General features: G+C 37.1%; 1 protein-coding gene across 3 annotated transcripts; it reads right to left on the minus strand.

Annotated features, from left to right (window-relative positions):
- Positions 1 to 228: 228 nt before the first annotated feature.
- On the minus strand, positions 229 to 17025 carry LOC115242126 (rho guanine nucleotide exchange factor 10). Of its 3 annotated transcripts, XM_029818198.1 has the most exons (15): positions 16712 to 17025; positions 14718 to 14901; positions 14149 to 14465; positions 13111 to 13395; positions 12702 to 12865; positions 6496 to 6703; positions 6184 to 6421; positions 5891 to 6073; positions 5501 to 5797; positions 5315 to 5407; positions 5011 to 5235; positions 4659 to 4820; positions 4300 to 4512; positions 3808 to 4122; positions 229 to 3659 (listed from the first exon to the last, which is right to left on the minus strand). In XM_029818198.1, the coding sequence occupies exons 2-15, from the start codon at positions 14823 to 14825 to the stop codon at positions 1794 to 1796; spliced, it is 4674 nt and encodes a 1557-aa protein (XP_029674058.1). In that variant the 5' UTR covers positions 14826 to 14901; positions 16712 to 17025; the 3' UTR covers positions 229 to 1793. The 3 variants fall into 3 exon arrangements, with proteins under 3 accessions (XP_029674058.1, XP_029674059.1, XP_029674060.1); XM_029818199.1 differs by lacking the exons at positions 12702 to 12865; positions 13111 to 13395; positions 14149 to 14465; positions 14718 to 14901; positions 16712 to 17025 and adding an exon at positions 10421 to 11264; XM_029818200.1 differs by lacking the exons at positions 12702 to 12865; positions 13111 to 13395; positions 14149 to 14465; positions 14718 to 14901; positions 16712 to 17025 and adding an exon at positions 7950 to 8155.
- Positions 17026 to 17877: the final 852 nt, after the last annotated feature.

Consider the following 17877-nt stretch of genomic DNA (forward strand, 5'->3'; position numbering starts at 1 on the left):
TATACATATATATATAATATTTATTTAATTACGTCCAAAAAATTGCTAACAAACAAGTTCGATATAATTTATTGAAGAATCGATTCATAATTTATAATTCATTTTGAAGAAATTCATTGAAAAATTTTAATAAACATTTTGACTTTCATAATTATTATAGTTTCTGCAAAATATTTATTGTAAAGAAAACAATAATTTGGCGATTTTAGAAACGCTCACGCTTTTTAATTTTAGTAATTGTTAAAATTGATAGATTGTGAAATGAAAGGATGTTGATTTCAATATTAATGGATTGTTTGCTCAAAACTTGTAAATAATGAGATTCTAAGTAGCTGTTCGGGTCTGGTATGTTGTGATTAAATGCCTAAATTTCCTTAATTTCTTTAGCGGAATACAGATTGCGATAGTAATCTCACGAAAAAGTATATATAATTTTTGTACTAATAGAAATACTCGTAGTATAGATGCGTTAGATTGTATCTTACATAACGCGCATCATGAAATCTTTGTCAGCACATTTATCGAATATCAAAATGATATGACTGTAAAGTACATATGTTGATAATTAATCCGTAATTTGATATGTCAATCGAAATTGATAATTATAGTTTCAAACGGTAAATAAAATTGTTGAAATATTACATTTAAATCTTGGTTAAGAGCGATATGAGAAAAAAATTACCGTTTAAAACAAACGATTATCGTTATATGCACGCGCGCGCGGGCGCACACATTTTAAAACAAATAGTGCATATCGCCAAAAAAATATTTAAAATCAAATAATGTCCAAACAAATTTTCAGTCGACCAATTTTCATCGAAATCAATGTACGTAGACATATGATATAATGCAATAGTTTATAATAACACGTAGTAAAATACAGTACATGGTAGTAAATATTTTCCATATGAACGCATGATCCAGACCCAATCAACCATTTAAATTTTAATTACGCGTGTGCGAGCAACGATTTCAACGTTTATTTTAATTTTAACCGAGACTGAATATACGCACTATGTAAATATAATATTTCTGTAGCAAATATTCGCATGACAAATATAACAATATGAAACGTTTCACATTTAAGCGTAATCCTGTTTTTTTGCGCTTTCTTCTATTTTGAAGACTTATCACACGTTTCGTTAAACACTAACGAGATTCAAATTGATATACCCTGAGCAGGTATAAATTTCAAATGATTCATATCTAGAAACGATACATTGTATCGAAATATTAACAACCATAATCTATATGTAATGGAAGCATTCACTTTTGATAAGCAAGAGTATCCGCTCACTTGGTGTATACTAATCTCATCGTAAATCGCATCGATATATATATATATATATATTAATTTGTTTATTTAATAAAGTCATTCTTTTCTAGAAAAGCTGTTTGTTTAAAAAATACATGTAATTAAATAGCTGTTATTAAACAATCTGTTAATTGTATGAGAGATGTTTAATATTCTAATACTGAAATTATATTTCTTCCTTCTAGCATTTTTGATTCTCGTTGTTTTAAAAAATAATCTATAGCAATTTGCACGTTATAAAAATCGTCACACATAGTCGAAGGTACGGATACTCGATTGCCACAATTCTAATTGAAATTGATCATGTCATGGGCCTGATAGTCCTCTACAATACAATAATCAATAATCAATAATCTTATCTAAAGCGTTCTTTTGGTCCTATCTTCCGATATTACAATGCACATAGATATTAGCGTCAAAGTTTCGCTTCTGTGATATATAACTGATGTATAACGTATAAGTCTAAAGTGTACAAATATCACAATTTCATCTCCCATAAGACTATATGTGCGTCATTACTGTTGGGATCTTTGAACGCGTAGGTCGATTTCGAACTTTTGTCAATATAGGATTGCGCATGTAATTGCCTCCAATTGATATAACCACGTCCACCCATTAGCGTCAATACCGTTCTTTTAGGTTGTTCTATTTGTTGCATCGTTTTACCATTCTTCTTACCATTCATCTTAAGATTGCTCGCAGATGTTGTTTCCAATGCGGATTGTATTGCGCTATTGTTACTTGGAGAGAGGTCGTAAGGACCGTTACGACTAGCTATGCTACTATTACGCGATAATTTTCCAGTTTTTAGAGATAAATTTTCTTCCGAAGATGTGTACAAAGAGCTCGCGTGAGAATCCACCGACCAGTTGGAAAGATCCAACGATCTAGGCCTAGTGATTTTCATTTTCAATCTACGATCCAAGGTACTCACTTTATTTGGTATGGCTGCCAATTCTGGGTCGCTTCTTCTCAATGTCTCGTAAATAGGGTCTATACCCGAATTGTTTTCATTTTCGTAATCCTTCACGTACATCAATTCACCGTAAAGTCCGTAAACGTCGCAGTTCTCACCAGAACTCTGCGAACTGGAGATGGAGCTTGATAAAAATCCACAACCAGCTCCTAATCCCCTCGGAAGTGTTTTCGAGCCTCTACATTCATATTCCTTGCTTCGCTTTCTTCTCAGCATTACCGGGCTTCCTGTCAACTGTTGTTTCAGTTTCGCGATATTATTACACGCAGACGAATCTAAACTCGTTCTATCTCGCGATTTCTGTTCGGCATCTCTCGTTCTTAATGGTACACTTTCGTCATCATTGACGCGAACATTCTTCGCGGTAGAATACATCGTGCCTTTCGTATTGTGTACCGCCAATAAAAATGTAATCGGACCAAAGTGGGCATGATAAGAAATATTGACGCGTCCGCTGATGATTGGCACTCCCTCCAAACGGGGTAATGGAATAGTTAAACTAATACCTACGTTAGTGCCGACCCACAAGAGACCTTTACACGCTAAAAGCGCCGTAACCGTAACCGCAGTTTGACTATTGACAGCCAAAGTGCCACCGCACGAATTGAGAGGATTATTCATTTTCGTCACTCTCAACACGTTGGACGCTATATTGATGTCTTGTAAATGTTTGAACGTTTCCGTGTGATAGAGACAAACTGTACTGGAATTTTTAAGGGCGACCCAAAGACCGACCCCGGAATGGGCCATGAGTCTCACATTTCCAACATGTTCGTGTTGTGCGCTAAAGTTCTTGGTGACATCTCCCGAAGTGGCATTAAGTACCCAAACCTTCTTGCCACAGGCGGCATAAACTGACTGATTAATTGGCATTAGGCACGAGACTGGATCGTTACCAAGTGATATAACAAAGGGATCTTTGAGGGCCCAGATACCATCGGCTTGTCGTTTAAATAAAAGTAACAAACCCGTGCCTAACGCTACGAAAACATTGTCGCAATGATACTTGATTTCAATTATAGGTCCCGAGACAGGATAATTGCCGATCTCCTCTTCCTTTTCGGGTTCTGTCGCGGCATAAATAATAATTTTCCGAGAATCCGTGCCCATCCATACGAGATCACTGGCGAGCGTGGTAAAATCATTGGAAACCCCTTTTACGAACTCGATGGCGTTTACTCTAGTTTCGACCAGATCAAAAGTAGTTATACGTTTCAAACAAGTCGCCGATGCTGTTGTCGATTGACCAAAAACTGTTACATGACTGGATATGCCGTCTCCTGTACATATCCACAAATAATTTTGACTTCTACCGCGTCGTCTATTGGAACGTGAATTTTCAATGGAATAATAACAACCGCAACGTACCTACGATTAAAACATTGTGATATTATGTGCGTATAACATAATAATAATTGATAATAATATCAATACATATGCGTGAGATTTATACGTATAGCATACAGAAATATATTATTATATTAGACAGATATGTGACATTTTTGTAACAACTCACTTCAGTCTGATGTTGCGAGCGATATACGGCTTGTGAACTAACGAAAAGTGGCATTTTCGTGGACGGTCTTTGCTCCTGTTCAGGTACTTCCCACGATGGAGAATTGTTGGGATCCAAAGCTAATTGCGCCAATCTAAGTTCAGTTATCCAATCCTTTTTCACCAGCGGATTTTCTGTTTGAAATGTGTACATTTGACCTTGCTTTGTGACTAGTTGGAGACAACAGCTATCGGCCCATACCATATCCTCGTCCTTCTGCTGTATCGACATTTGTATCGATTGCAGAATTTGCTTGGTAGTCTGGAGTGTCATTCCCTGTGAATTCAAACAAAAAATAAATTCTAATTAATTAATTTACAAATCTACGATAAAATCATCGAGTTTTTATTACAAATTGGTTTTATACGCAAATGTTGCGCACGCGCGCGCGCGCGTGTGTTCAAATCAAATATATAAAGACACATAATAGTAAATTCATCATTTTCTCTTTACCTCGTATCTACCCTTCAATTGGACCACTAAATCACTTATCCTAGACATGACTTCGTAATCGTGCATAAGATCGTTCATTTCTACACAGAGATTATCCGCGTCGGTTGCTTGTCCACATTCTCCACCGCTTTTGTCAGATTTTAAACTGCCACCTTTATTCAAACCAGCGGTGAGTAATCGACTTAAAGTCGGAGAAGTGCTAGTATCTTGAATCTAAAACAACATTAGTAATACTATTAATTTTGCATATTGTATATCTTTAAGAGAAATGTTTTTATTCTTATTATAAATTGATTTTGTATATTTAACAAGACTTTAATATATGTAATCACTGCAATATGTAATGTAAAGTCACATACTTCGATATCCGATACCGGATACGTCCATTTTAGCGTTAATCGTTCGTTTCCTGAAAAATCTTCCGTCGATCTCGGAGTAACGGAAACGCATACTACTAAATCGTTTAGTAGCAATAATCTTCTTCTTTTGGATTTCGTTATCATACCGTTCTGATTGAATTCCTAATAAACAAATTGCATGTTTTACTTATTACCCATATTCATTCGTTACTATCGTGTTACATACATACATACATACATACATACATACATACATACATACATACATACATACATACATACATACAAACATACAGATATATAATATTGCGTTATATATTTTGAATGCACATGTTTGATGACATAGTCTTACCAATTGCGTGACATTATCTTCTCTAATAAGATAGCGTGACGTTGAAGAAAGCGGACGATGCGACAACTTTCCGGAAACATGCCGCAACATTTCTTTAAACGCTTGGAATTGCTCCGCTTCTCGTTTTCTCTCGTTTAGCATTTCGGCCAAACTCTCGAGTTGCGTTAACGCCAACTGCAAAGACATTCTATCGTGATGTCCTTGTGGTGTATGCTTTAATAAATCCTAAACATAAGACATAAGACTGTTAGTTCGACGATTCTGAGAGAAAGCAATTTTTCACATGTCATTAATAAAAACTTACTTGCAAAAATAAAATAAATTGTGGGAACCTTTGTACAGGCTTGACCATTAAACCAAAGAAAGATAATCTATCGTGGGCACTAATTTGTTTCACCTGCAAAGATGGAAAAAATATATTCACGTATATATATATCGATTGCGAAATTGAGATTTGAGAGACTTTCTCATACGTAAATCGAGGCGGTACCTTAAAAAAATCAGCGAGCGCGGTCTTCCTCTTTGATTCTTGTTTGGCTAAATCCATCGCCACAGAAAAGTTGTTTATAAAGCCGCTGTAAATGTCAAGAACAATGGCTTTGCTGAAACTCGCGACGAATACATCTCCCAACTTTTCATCCTTGTCCCAGGATCGTACGCATTCCGCCAGAGCAATTCTAAATAATGTATGACATTGCAAAATTTCGGGTAATCTATGAAACAATGTCGCTATCTTGGATTGACTCAGTATAGGTGGTGAAGATTCCTCCAATGGTTTCTTATAATCCTAAAATGAAAATAGTAATCTACGTGAGAGAAAAATTATTGTCCCCTGCTTTGCGCTTGATATGAGATTAGATTGTTTTCAGTATATACGTACATTTACTAATCTTTGCAAAGTAGATACATAACTGTTTTCGGAATGTACTATCGCGGCCACAATATGTCGACGTTTCAATTGTTGAGGAGACAGGTTTGGAGGTGGCGGTGGAAGTGTAGGTGGAGCTTGTCTTCTTTGTTGCATACACTGAAATTGTATCATCGCGCTACTCTCTTCGTCGACCTAGAATATATAACGATTATCCGATTATTATGAGAACTAAAAAGAATAAGATAGTCGAGTACAGGATGCGATTAATCGAAATGAAAATTGCGCAGAAACGGAATACTCACTTCGCAAAGCTGTGGCATTTGCGACGTTTTGATAGGGCTGGTTAGAGATACCGTATCTGGGGAATCTACATCGTAATGATGCGTTGACCCTCTGCGAATACTGAACCATCTCGAGAGGCGTCCATGATTTCCCGGAGATTCCAGAAGATCCGCACTGTTGGCCGGTATATTTTGAAATCGCCACTTGTCGCAAAGCGTACGTGCTTTATGCAACGTATTTCTCAATTGGCAATTACTTCTGCAAAGAACAAGTGACAAATTTTCATTACGGACGTAACTTTATCGAATTGTGTAACGAGATTAAGAACTTACTTAATACTGATATTACTCTTTTCGCTTTCATCATCAGAAGAGATATCGTGATCCGATGCCGAACACCAAGAATCCTCGCTTCTGGCGGACTGTGTGGACGTGTTGGACCTGCTTGTCTCTAAAGAGGGATGACGCGCGTTTCCACTGACCGTTTCCATTTTGCCGGGTCCTACGTCATCCCACGATTTGCACCTTGAACGAGGCTCGTCTGGAAGAGTACCGATAAAAAAACGTGAATATTAATTACATCGGCAATTAAATCGGAGTTTAAAGATCAACAAAACACTCGACATCTATCTCAACTTGATACATATAAAAGAAAAAGAATCTCTTTTGTCGCGATGTAGTTTACACACATGTAGAGAGGATTTCGTTACTATCCATCTATAATAGAACTTGTAACGCACAAGTAGTAGTCGCACGCGCGCGCGTCATCGAACCAACTATAGACCGAGTCTGCTATGCGTCACCTCTTTGAGGATAGACGATGATTTCCGTATTTTATTCTCTCCGACGAGACGGGCAGAGGGAGAAGGTTCAAAAATTGTCAAGTATATTATACGTACCAAGTATACGAGCAATTTTTTACAAATGTGTGTAACGAATACGGGAGATCGAGTCGCTTCGTCGCGCGGAAGCGTCGCTTTGTTATGCATCGCCTGTTTTATTGGACCTTCCGCTGTGTCGCGCGCTCGTGTTACCAACGCGTTAACGTCGCGATGATCATCTGATTAATACGACGTACTCCATATTCCCACGTTTCAATGTTTCACGTCGCATACGCAAAGATGTATACAATAATAACGCTTTATAATACTTTTTACTACGAGATACCGAATATTAACGCGTATTCTACTTTATATCGATCAATACAATCTGAAATTGGATACTTGTAAACTTTTTGTTTCGAGAAGAAACAAAGGAATATATATATATATATATAATGTATAGCACTAATCATTAATTGGAGATTACGATATTATACAAGTTATTTAGAATCGTAAAGTCAATTTTTAACCCGCTATCGCGCTATGTAGAAAAATCTTTTATATTTCTGTGAAACAAAGGCATATAGATCACAATAGTAAAACGATAGATAGATAATATTATTACATTTTTCTCGTCTTATTCCGCTATAATGAAATTTTAAAAAACCGGTAAGTTTTATAATACATTTCATAATACAAAAAGAATTATAACACACACACACACACACACACACACACACACACATTGGCGCGGGATCGCGGTTTCAATCTCACGTGTCACCAAAGCTATACCCGAAAACTGATACGCCTACTCGTTGATTACCCAATACTTTCACATGGAAAAATACGGCTTATCCTATATATCGCTCGACCCACGCACCCACGCACCATCGCATTACGGGTTCGCGCGTGTAAATACGTCAAGTCAAAGGCATACACTCGGTACACACGTGTGTATATACTTACGCGTGCGCATTAAGATTCAAGGTGGCTTCGGGCAGGTATGAAAGCAAACGCAATGTCGTTGAAGAAATGTCGCGCTACGTAACAATAATAATGTATAGTCGAGCAAATTATAGGCGTGCTGCGCACCGATACTATTTCTCCGGAAATAACGAGAGCCGCGGCCGCGGCCGCGCGCCGCGCGCGTATCTATCAAACTTGTTCGCGTGCGCTCTCGTGCAAGAGAGGCGGATGACGAATGACTCCCTCCTCCCTGCTCCCTGTGCCCATTTCTACGCGTATGTGTACATGCGTGCATTCATAATTATACATATACATCTTTGCATATCCTTGCGAGAGTTCTTTATTTTTAATCTGTGACGAAAAATTTTATATCCGTATTCTGTCCAAATGAGATATATAGCATATCTGTAATTCTGTAATTGGTGCATTTTATTCGTTATTGGGAGACAAATGAAAAGAAAATAGAATGTTTCATTTTTTTATGGAGGCCTATCAAGTATCCTAACAAGAGACAATTGTTTTATAAATATGCATAACTTTATATTTAAAGCAATCGAGTCTAGTACACGTGACAGAACATGCAGCACTTGATTACGCAGGCACGCGTCACATTCCAAGAAATTGGTAGATTTTTAGAATGACATAATTTTTGACAACGAAACGAAACATTTCTTTTCTCTTTTGTCTTTTATATTTACTCTATTTCTCATTCATACGATCAGGTCATCATAAAATGCGTACGATTAAGTATCAAAGATAAAAAGTAGAGAGGAAACTATTTGTAAAACGACACAATCGCGATAACAATCGTATGAAACTGCGCAAATGACAATTAATTTGCATGCAAGCATCTTGCAAGCGAATTTATATTCGAGATATTCGCCAATTTCCTTTCACTATTTCACCAGTTTATTTACAGAGGCTATGAATATGGAGCGAACGGTACGCTTTCAACAAGGCGAAAAACTGCAAGTTGGCGGTTGTATTTCAATCAATCGATGTTTTTATGATAAAAGCACGTCTACGACTAGTAGTTTCTTTCATTTATTGAACATTCTATATATGAATACATTCAAACAAAACGGTCCGCGCGCGCGCGTGCCTGTGTGTGTATCTGTGTACAAAAATTATTTTAAATATTTATTATTCAAATAAAGAGGCAATGACATAAATGGGATATATATGAGTAATGGAAAGATCGATTGCACTTGGCAAAGCGTAAATAACGGCGCGGCATCTTTTCTGTTTTCACTGTTACCAGGTTTTGCAATGTTTCTCATATTCATCGGTCTCGCATTCAGCAGCATTCAGCAAAGTGCGTGCGCGCAACGCAGCAATTCTCCATGCCGCGATTGCTCACACGGATCATAAGAGGGTGGATCGAAAAGTAACTTGGTTCAAAATAACAGACAATGGTTTTAAATTTAAAAAAGACGCTTGTGTTCAAATAGCTCGAACGAATAATATTTGGCAGCAAACTTCACATGCGTTCTTAAGAAGGATGCAACTATACGATGACATATATATTTGTCGCTCTCTTTTAGTTACTTTTTCCATCCACCCTCATAGAGCGTCCATGATGTAACAATCGATCGATTGTACTTTTTAAATTGTATAAATGCGATTTGTGCGACTTGTGCGATGAGCACAATTCCAAAATGTTCCGTTCGACTTTTACTGATCGCCGAAATGAGCAATTATTGATACGATAGCTCCCCAATTGACGGCGTCATCGCGATAGAATCGGCAAAAGTATTTATTTAGTTGGACAAAACGTTGACAATACGTTGACAACGAATGATCGATACAAACGTAAAAGCAATAAATGTCACAATTACTAAACTATAATAATTAACTGTTACGCCAATGTCGTTTAGGTAGAACTCGATATAGCAATACTTTGCGCAAACACTCGACCATCGAAATTATATTCAAGATGTAAATTAAATGACATCACGCGTCACTAAATGTTAGGTTTAAATTATTTTTAAAGAACGTAATCTATCGACATTGCTGTAATTCTAACTCTGCGTTAAGCTTTGAGAAAAGTAGACAAATAGATTATCTTTCTTATCTCATCTTTGTTATGTTATGCGCGGCATTTCAAGCTTTGATAACCTGTACCGTACATGTGGCCGTTAATTACAATTGATATCGATATGTCAACAAAACATAATGTCGTTGTACTGACATTTCAATGTTCCCGATATGGAATACGCAGTTTCTCTCTCTCTCTCTCTCTCTCTCTTTCTCATAACACAGAAAACACGATATTACTCTAATTGCACGATAAAGCAAGATTATATGTATTTGAAATAATATCATATGGATAAACATATATTTTTGCCCTGAACCGTTCCAAGATTGCAATGATTAATATTTAATATAAAGAAAGGAGAAACTCTCCCCCCCCCCCACACACACATATATATATACAAGGAAGAGAATACATTATGAATAATCATACTTACATTTGATGAGGACAACCCCATTATGCAGTTCCTCCATCTCGCGGAGGCGAATATTCCTTGCGATAATTTACTCGTGTAACTTTCTCTGTCTCACTCTCACTCCATCACTAACCTAACGTATTCTGCGAATACAATCACGCTACCACACGCGAATTCATACGTGTCATACGCCCGCGCGCGCGCACACACGCGCACACACATACACACACATACGCCTCGATATTACGCGGTATTAAAAATCATATCGGGCACGTGCGCACGCGGCCGGTCGCGGACCGCACAACGCACAATTAATAACGCCGCGGCATATAGTGATAAGGAAGACGCGCCGCGTTTCGCAACGAAGGAGCACCACAGTCAAGTGAGCAAACGAAACGAATCAACATGGCCGCGCGCTGCGTGTTTCTGGTTTCTGTTCCAGGCCGGCCCTCCGTGTCCGCGTTGCTCCGCGCTCCTAGTCGCTGTACACTGATGTGAGGAGATTGGGATTGGAGAAAGAAGCGAAGGGCACGAAGGAAACAGGAGAGACCAAAGGGTGTGTGTGCATGCGTGTGCGTGTGTGTGTGTGTGTGTGTGTAAGGGAGGAGGAAAGAACGCGAGCGGCGAGCGACTGACACGATCAAAGAATGTGTAGCTACCAAACGAGAGAGAAAGTACGAGCGATGGAGAGTGAAACACATAACGCAGCTCTTGCCTCACCGCGCAGCTGTGTGTACACCCCGAGAGAAGAAGACAGAAAAGCGGAATATAGAGGTAGATGGACTGGACGAGAGACGAGACGGCAAATGAATATAAAAGAGAGGAAGAGGCGCGGTGCAGAACGCATGAGAAAGGACAAAGACCGGGGGGGGGGGGGGGGGGGGGGAGAGAGAGAGAGAGAGAGATATGTTGCAGAGACGAGATAGTAAGATGCGAGACAATCTCGTTTCGAGAGACCAACAGGTGACATGACGCATGGTATATTACGTGTGTATGTTCGAGAGAGAATCTTTCGCGTTTGAAAATGTATGCCAAGGGAGATGAGATCGCATAGAGTATAGAGAGTATCGTTATATAAATTGGCATTGATGTTTAATTGCAAAGATAAACTTTTCGCTATAGTGCTAGTCTCGAGATAAAAAATGTTGCCTTTTAAATATAATACGCATACGACTCAATCGGTACATGCCGCATCAAAAGTATTTAATTTTATCTCGTCACTAAATTGCCTAGACGGCGCCACCGTGCAATTATAATTATAAATTCATATTAATAAGTATGTACATACTACATACTTGGAAAAAAAAAAGATTTTCTAAACATGCATACATCTCTCAAAATCTTATGAAAAATCTGTAAACGCGCTTAATATTCCAAAGTTATTTTACGGGAAATATATCGCAGTATTTCATTATCTTTTTTGTTATCTTCTTCGATTTGTCGAAAACAAAACGCTTAACATTTTTTCATGAATCAATTATTAAATCGTGTATTAAAAAGATGTGTACATTACAATGAGTACAAGAGTGAACGCGAGAGGTTTATTTTATATGACGTAAATGAAAGGAAGGGAGAGAAAGAAAGGAGGGGACATTTCACGTGATCTCGCATCTGCTTCTCCATCGAATGACCACAGCTGACCTCTTCCAAGTACCAATAATTAACTTTATTCGCCAAATGCACGCGAGCGCATGAACCGAATATGAACATTCACGTTATATCGCGCGAGCAATGTACTTTTACAGAAAGAAAGAAACAAACATTCAACAAACATTATGCATACTTAAGCTGCAGTTACACGACGAAACACTTTGTAAAATAAATATGGAAAATACTTGAATCTGTTTTTCAAGAATTATTTAAATTTCTTTTTTATCTCGGAGAAAACATGTAAAATATATATGTGAATCTCTTTTCTCTCCTTTTTTTTTCTTTTATAAAGATTTTTTTCGAAGCGTGCGAATCATATGTAAAAAAAAAAAAAAAAAAAAAAAAAGTATTATATTGCCCTTTCATTTATTTCTGAGAAACATATTTCCAAGGGAATATACGTCGTCGGTATTCTTGATGCGCAACAGACTACGCATCAAGAATTTGTAACGATACGCTTATACCCAAGTCATTCATAGCCATGCGTAATCTGAAAACTGATTACCGGGCACGATGGTCACATCTACGAAACGACGAAACGCGACAACGATGACTATCGATTGGTTGACCGGTTGGATAATCTATATATTTACATATATCTACCGTCTACGATAGTTTATCGTGAAAAAAACCAACAATTAATTAGACTCACCAATAATCTTGCTGTTGTTACTATTGTTTCCGAAGGAATGGAGTTTCTTCCAACCTTTCCAGCCTTTTTTCCAAATCATGGCGGCTTTCGTTTTACGTGGAATACCAATTAATTCCGAGCCGCTCGTTTTCCCCATTCCTCTTCTTAAAGATCCCAAGCCGGATCTACAGGTAACAAATAAACTGTTCAACAAACTATATATAAGATAAAATTAGACAGTAAGCTTGTTTACGAAATTGAGCATTGTTTAAAAAAATGTAGCGTTTTTATAATCTATCAATCTATCCAATAATCTAGCAAATGGTATTAAAATAAATGAGGAGAAAGTGTATAATAATAATAATAATAATAATAATAATAATAATAATAATGATAATAATAATGATAATAATATAACTTTCCAATATACCTGTAACTCGCACTAGAGCTTCCACTGAAACCACTGTCCATGTCATATCCGCGCGAGAGCACATCATCAGTGAAACTAGCTAAAGGCAGCAGTTCTTCGGTGGAAGTTTCATGAGCTTCCTGCGCTATTTCTTCCTCGTTATTGTCAACCGTAGTTGGCATCAACATTGCTTCTACGCTTAGGTTAAGTTCCCCGAGCACGCGACGATGCCGCGATTGTACGCGACGTACCTCATCTGCCACAAGTGACCTTCGCGATCCGTGCAACGCGCGATGACATTGCTTGCTGAAAAATTTATCAGCGTTCAAAAGAATGTAACTATAGTGTGTGCATTTCAATTTGATTCTCAATGCGATTATATACTTAATTCTTATACTAATATAATTATCCATTAGTCATATATTGTATTATCTATTATATTATCACAAATTTTAAACTAAATATTCTGCACTATATACATCTATAATTATATAAATTTAATTTACATTGGTTTAAATATGTTCCTAAGAAGAAACAGTTATCAGAAATCAGGGAGCTGTCTCGCACAGTTTATCTCACGACAACATATGAAATATAGTTATGCATTTAGCGATTGTTCTCAATTTGAATACGCACGTAATTTATCTTGTTTCAACGACTTACGCGCCAGTCGAAGACACAGGATAAAGTCATAATCTACAACTTGTTTTCTTATTGTTCTCAAGTTAATCGCTATCTCCAGCATCCGCTACGGGATACATTGAACTGTGGGGAGTGAATTGCGTTGTTCGCATACATATTACATTTGCATGTACAATTTATTTTACATTATTTATAAATTGAGTAAACATATGTATGTTTTTAGCCAATAAATTTCTAAAAGAAATGTAATTTATATTTCTTTTATTGTAAAGTCTTTAATTTTCATAGACACGTGATACTGCATATTATGTTGGCAACTTGTATTATACAATACAAGCACTGAACTCTGTTAAAATAATTCTTATGAAACTAATAATTCGTTTACACGGATGAGATCTTTTAATAATGGATATTTACCTGATTTCCGATATCTCTTCGTAAATATTTTCTTCCGTGCCATAGCAAGTTGTATAGGTGTGCCTCTTTAAAGGATCGGATCTTGTCGGCTGCGATTGTTGTTGCGATTGCTGTTGTAACTGCTGCTGCTGTTGGTGGTGCTGTTGCCGCTGATCCTGCTGTTGTTGCTGCGAGAGAGCTTGTGTCGGATATGTGACATGGAAGTGACTCGAATCAGACTGGTAGTACGCATACGAATAATCCAGAAGCGGATGTTGGTGAGAACTCGTGATGGGCGACACTGGTGATACCGGTTCCATTAAAGCGTTGCGCGATATCTGCGGAAAAAAAAGAAAATAAACGCCACGCGATATAAAGATAACTTTTTAACACTGCTAACAGTAGAGTATCACAATTCTTAAAAATATATGTAAATTAATAAAAACGTTAAATATTTGTCGACTTGTATTTTAAATATGATTGTATCTTGGAATGTACTTTGCCTAATCATTGTTGTCTACAACCAAACACGTATGTGCATTATCAGTGAAATTAATAATTTCTCTCTATACTCTTTCTCAAAAGCTTACCTGATTGTGCGGCGGTGGGTAAGGTGGAGGTGGGGGAAATTCCAGGTTGACTATTCGCGGCGACGAGACGCCCGACGTCATTCCTGACCCCCCTAAAGACGAAGCCATGGCACATCCTTCGAGGAACTTTGATTAACTAAACCTCGCGGTCCTTTGGTTCCATCGGCTGTTCCATCGGCTTTTTCTAGAATAAGGAAAATAAATATCATTTTACACGTTCGCGAAGCAGTCGACGCATTTCAATGTGTTCTGAAAAACAATAGAGGCGTTGTTCCTGGTTATCCCTTTGTTAGAGATTATGAAATGTTATTTAACGCATTTTAAGTGCGAAATTCATTTCGTGAAAGCGGAAACGGAAGTGTTTTTACATTTATCACTTGTAATATCGAAAAATGTGATAGGGACGAAGCAAAGTCTACACAACACATATGGCATAAATGGTAGATAAAAATACGGTCACAGTATCTTGGTTGAAAAGGATGCAGGTATAGAGACGCGTTCTATTCTAAACATTAACGTTTCATCAAATTTTGTTAATCGTGCGTAAATTATTGTACAGAGGAAACAATTTACTAAATGTTATAGCAATATACCATTATACACTTTAGTGTCCGTTACTTATTCAATATTAAATTGTTATCCACACAATTTGTATATATACCGTCGTCTTTATGCCAATACCACTGTGCAAATGTTCCGTGCCACAATCATCAATATGTAATATATTTACTAAAATATATGTAATATTTATTTTTTCTCAAGATATCAATGGTACATAATATTAATGTAACATGTGTGAATATTATACATAGTGCTTGAATAATCTGAAGGAATTGCAAGAATAAAACAAAAACCTGATTTTTCAGAGCAAATTAAATTTTCAAAAAGCAATAACTCAAAACTACAAAATTGCACATTCGTGGTTTTGGCATAAGGACGATGATATGTAACAATATTTGTATACAGTCGTATAAAATATATTTCCGAGGATATCAGCCGATATAAAATCGATTTTAAATAGTTGATTGTACTACTTGGTTCGTTACATGTACAAAAGCTTAACATGTTTATACACGCACTCATCACGCACATGCCTCACAAATAAACACACACGCATACACGTACTTTTGTATAATATTTTCTAATATTTCATAATATATTACGATAAAAAAATTGCAAATTCAGATACACACATATATATTTGCACAGTTCAAAATCAAATAATAAATATATAAACTCAAAGCTAGCGAGAGATCTAATTGAGCGTAAAAAAGACGAAACAATAATGTTGGCAACAAAAACTCTGGGAATTCCATATTTTTCCATATTATAAAAATCAAAGAGGATGTTCAACTTTTATTACAGGCCAATCTTTTACTATTCAAATAACTATAATGTTGTAAAAAATATGAAACTAATCGCGTAAGTGAGTAGTTGACCATTTAAGAGATTTCAAATCAACGTGAGAGAAAGAGAAAGAGAGAGAGAGAGAGAGAGATTCTTTGTGTGTGTGTGTGCATAGTGCGTATACAGCTATAATAATATTCCCTACGTTTTTAACAAAAACGTATACATATTATAGTCAAGGGAAATTGACATCGATTGATAAAAAATGTTTGTAAATTTTAATTTATACATGTGAATAATCTGTAAGATTGAATATATTGTCCAATCTTTGTACGCATTTAATGAACAACAATGATATATCAATTTTAGAGATGTAGAGAGAAACGAAATGAAATTATTGATGTCAAGTTACAACGTGTATATAATATCACACACATATATGCACGCACGCACGCACACACACATATTTTTCATATTCGTAAACAATAAAGAAAATTTAATCTTCTTCAGCACTTAAATTTTAAGTAGATGAGAAAATTAGTCTGTCTCAAAAAAGGAATTGCGAGTAAAATACATTGCAATATTATCGCTAAATAAAATATATTCAGATCTGATCATAATTAAACAAAAAATATATATATAAGTACCTCGTAAGCAAGACGAACCGATCAACGGGACGCACAATCCTCCAATCTCACGCGTCTGAATATATTCTTCGGCAGAGCTCTTCTTACTCTTTGAATGGTGGAACAGGAAGACCGATTTGCTTGACGATTACGTACGACGATCGAATGCCACGGAGTGGCCAGTCGGAGGACCACACACGAATAACATACGAACCACGATAACGAATTCGTTTGCGCCTTGCGCCTCGTGCTTAGATAGTTTCGCGTTCACGTTCGCGTTTGTTGTACGTGAGCCAGCACGCCCCCTTGAGAAGCCAGTCGACCGTCGACCGGTCGGCCAAGAAAAGCCGCATCGAAGAGAGAAGAAAGTTGGGGTTGGGGAGCGGAGAAGAGGGGGTGGGGGGGGGGGGGGAAGAAGAGAAGGGACGAAAGATTGTAGGAAGGAAAAGAAGAAGAAAAAGAAAAAGAAGTAGGAGAAGGAGAAGGAGAACACACAAAGCGTCGTCTCCAGAGACGCTCGATCGTGCAGTCTGTAACTACTCTGACAATGAGACGATTCACGCGATTATATCGTATCACTATCCTAATTTTACGACACAAATGCCCACACACATGTATATATCTTGACTGATACATTTTGTAAATAAAAAAGGAACAATGTAATATATTGAGATCGAAATTTCGCTAGATCGTTCGGTCGATAATTGGCGCGCTCTATCTTATCTTTGGTCGATAAACGCGACACGAGGCAAATTCCTACGCGATGACATTCTTCATTCTTTTTTGTAGGAAATTTTAGAATTTGTACAGGACAAATTGCTATACTATCTTTTTAATAGTAATAATAATAATCGACATTTTTTTCTAGAAACATATATATACAGGGTGTCCCAGATCATTTGGGACAATACTCGTGTGCAGATAGAGCGGACCAAACTGAGTCGGAAAGTTCTCTATCATTTTTTTTTATAACGCTTAATAAAGGAGTTATTATTGAGTAAAGTCTGGCCAATCAGCGCCGATCTTTAGCCGGGCGCACGTCGGCGAGCTGCGCGCCTGGTAGTATGCAGCAGCACACACTTCACGGCACGCGGCTCACCGACGTGCGCCCAGCTAAAGGTTGGCGCTGATTGACCAGACTTAACTCAATAATAACTCCTTTATTAAGCGTTATAAAAAAAAAATGA

This window comes from Formica exsecta, unplaced genomic scaffold (genome assembly GCF_003651465.1).
Source record: "Formica exsecta isolate Colony F162 unplaced genomic scaffold, ASM365146v1 scaffold57, whole genome shotgun sequence".
NCBI classification, from domain to species: Eukaryota; Metazoa; Arthropoda; class Insecta; order Hymenoptera; family Formicidae; genus Formica; species Formica exsecta.

Excerpts from the sequence above, each read along its gene's own strand:
- LOC115242126 (XM_029818198.1), bottom strand. The coding sequence starts at position 14,825 with ATGGCTTCGTCTTTAGGGGGGTCAGGAATGACGTCGGGCGTCTCGTCG. Across the intron at positions 12,866-13,110 it reads AGCTCTAGTGCGAGTTACAG|ATCCGGCTTGGGATCTTTAA; the intron begins GTATATTGGAAA and ends TGTTACCTGTAG. Across the intron at positions 5,236-5,314 it reads AATTTATTTTATTTTTGCAA|GATTTATTAAAGCATACACC; the intron begins GTAAGTTTTTAT and ends TCTTATGTTTAG.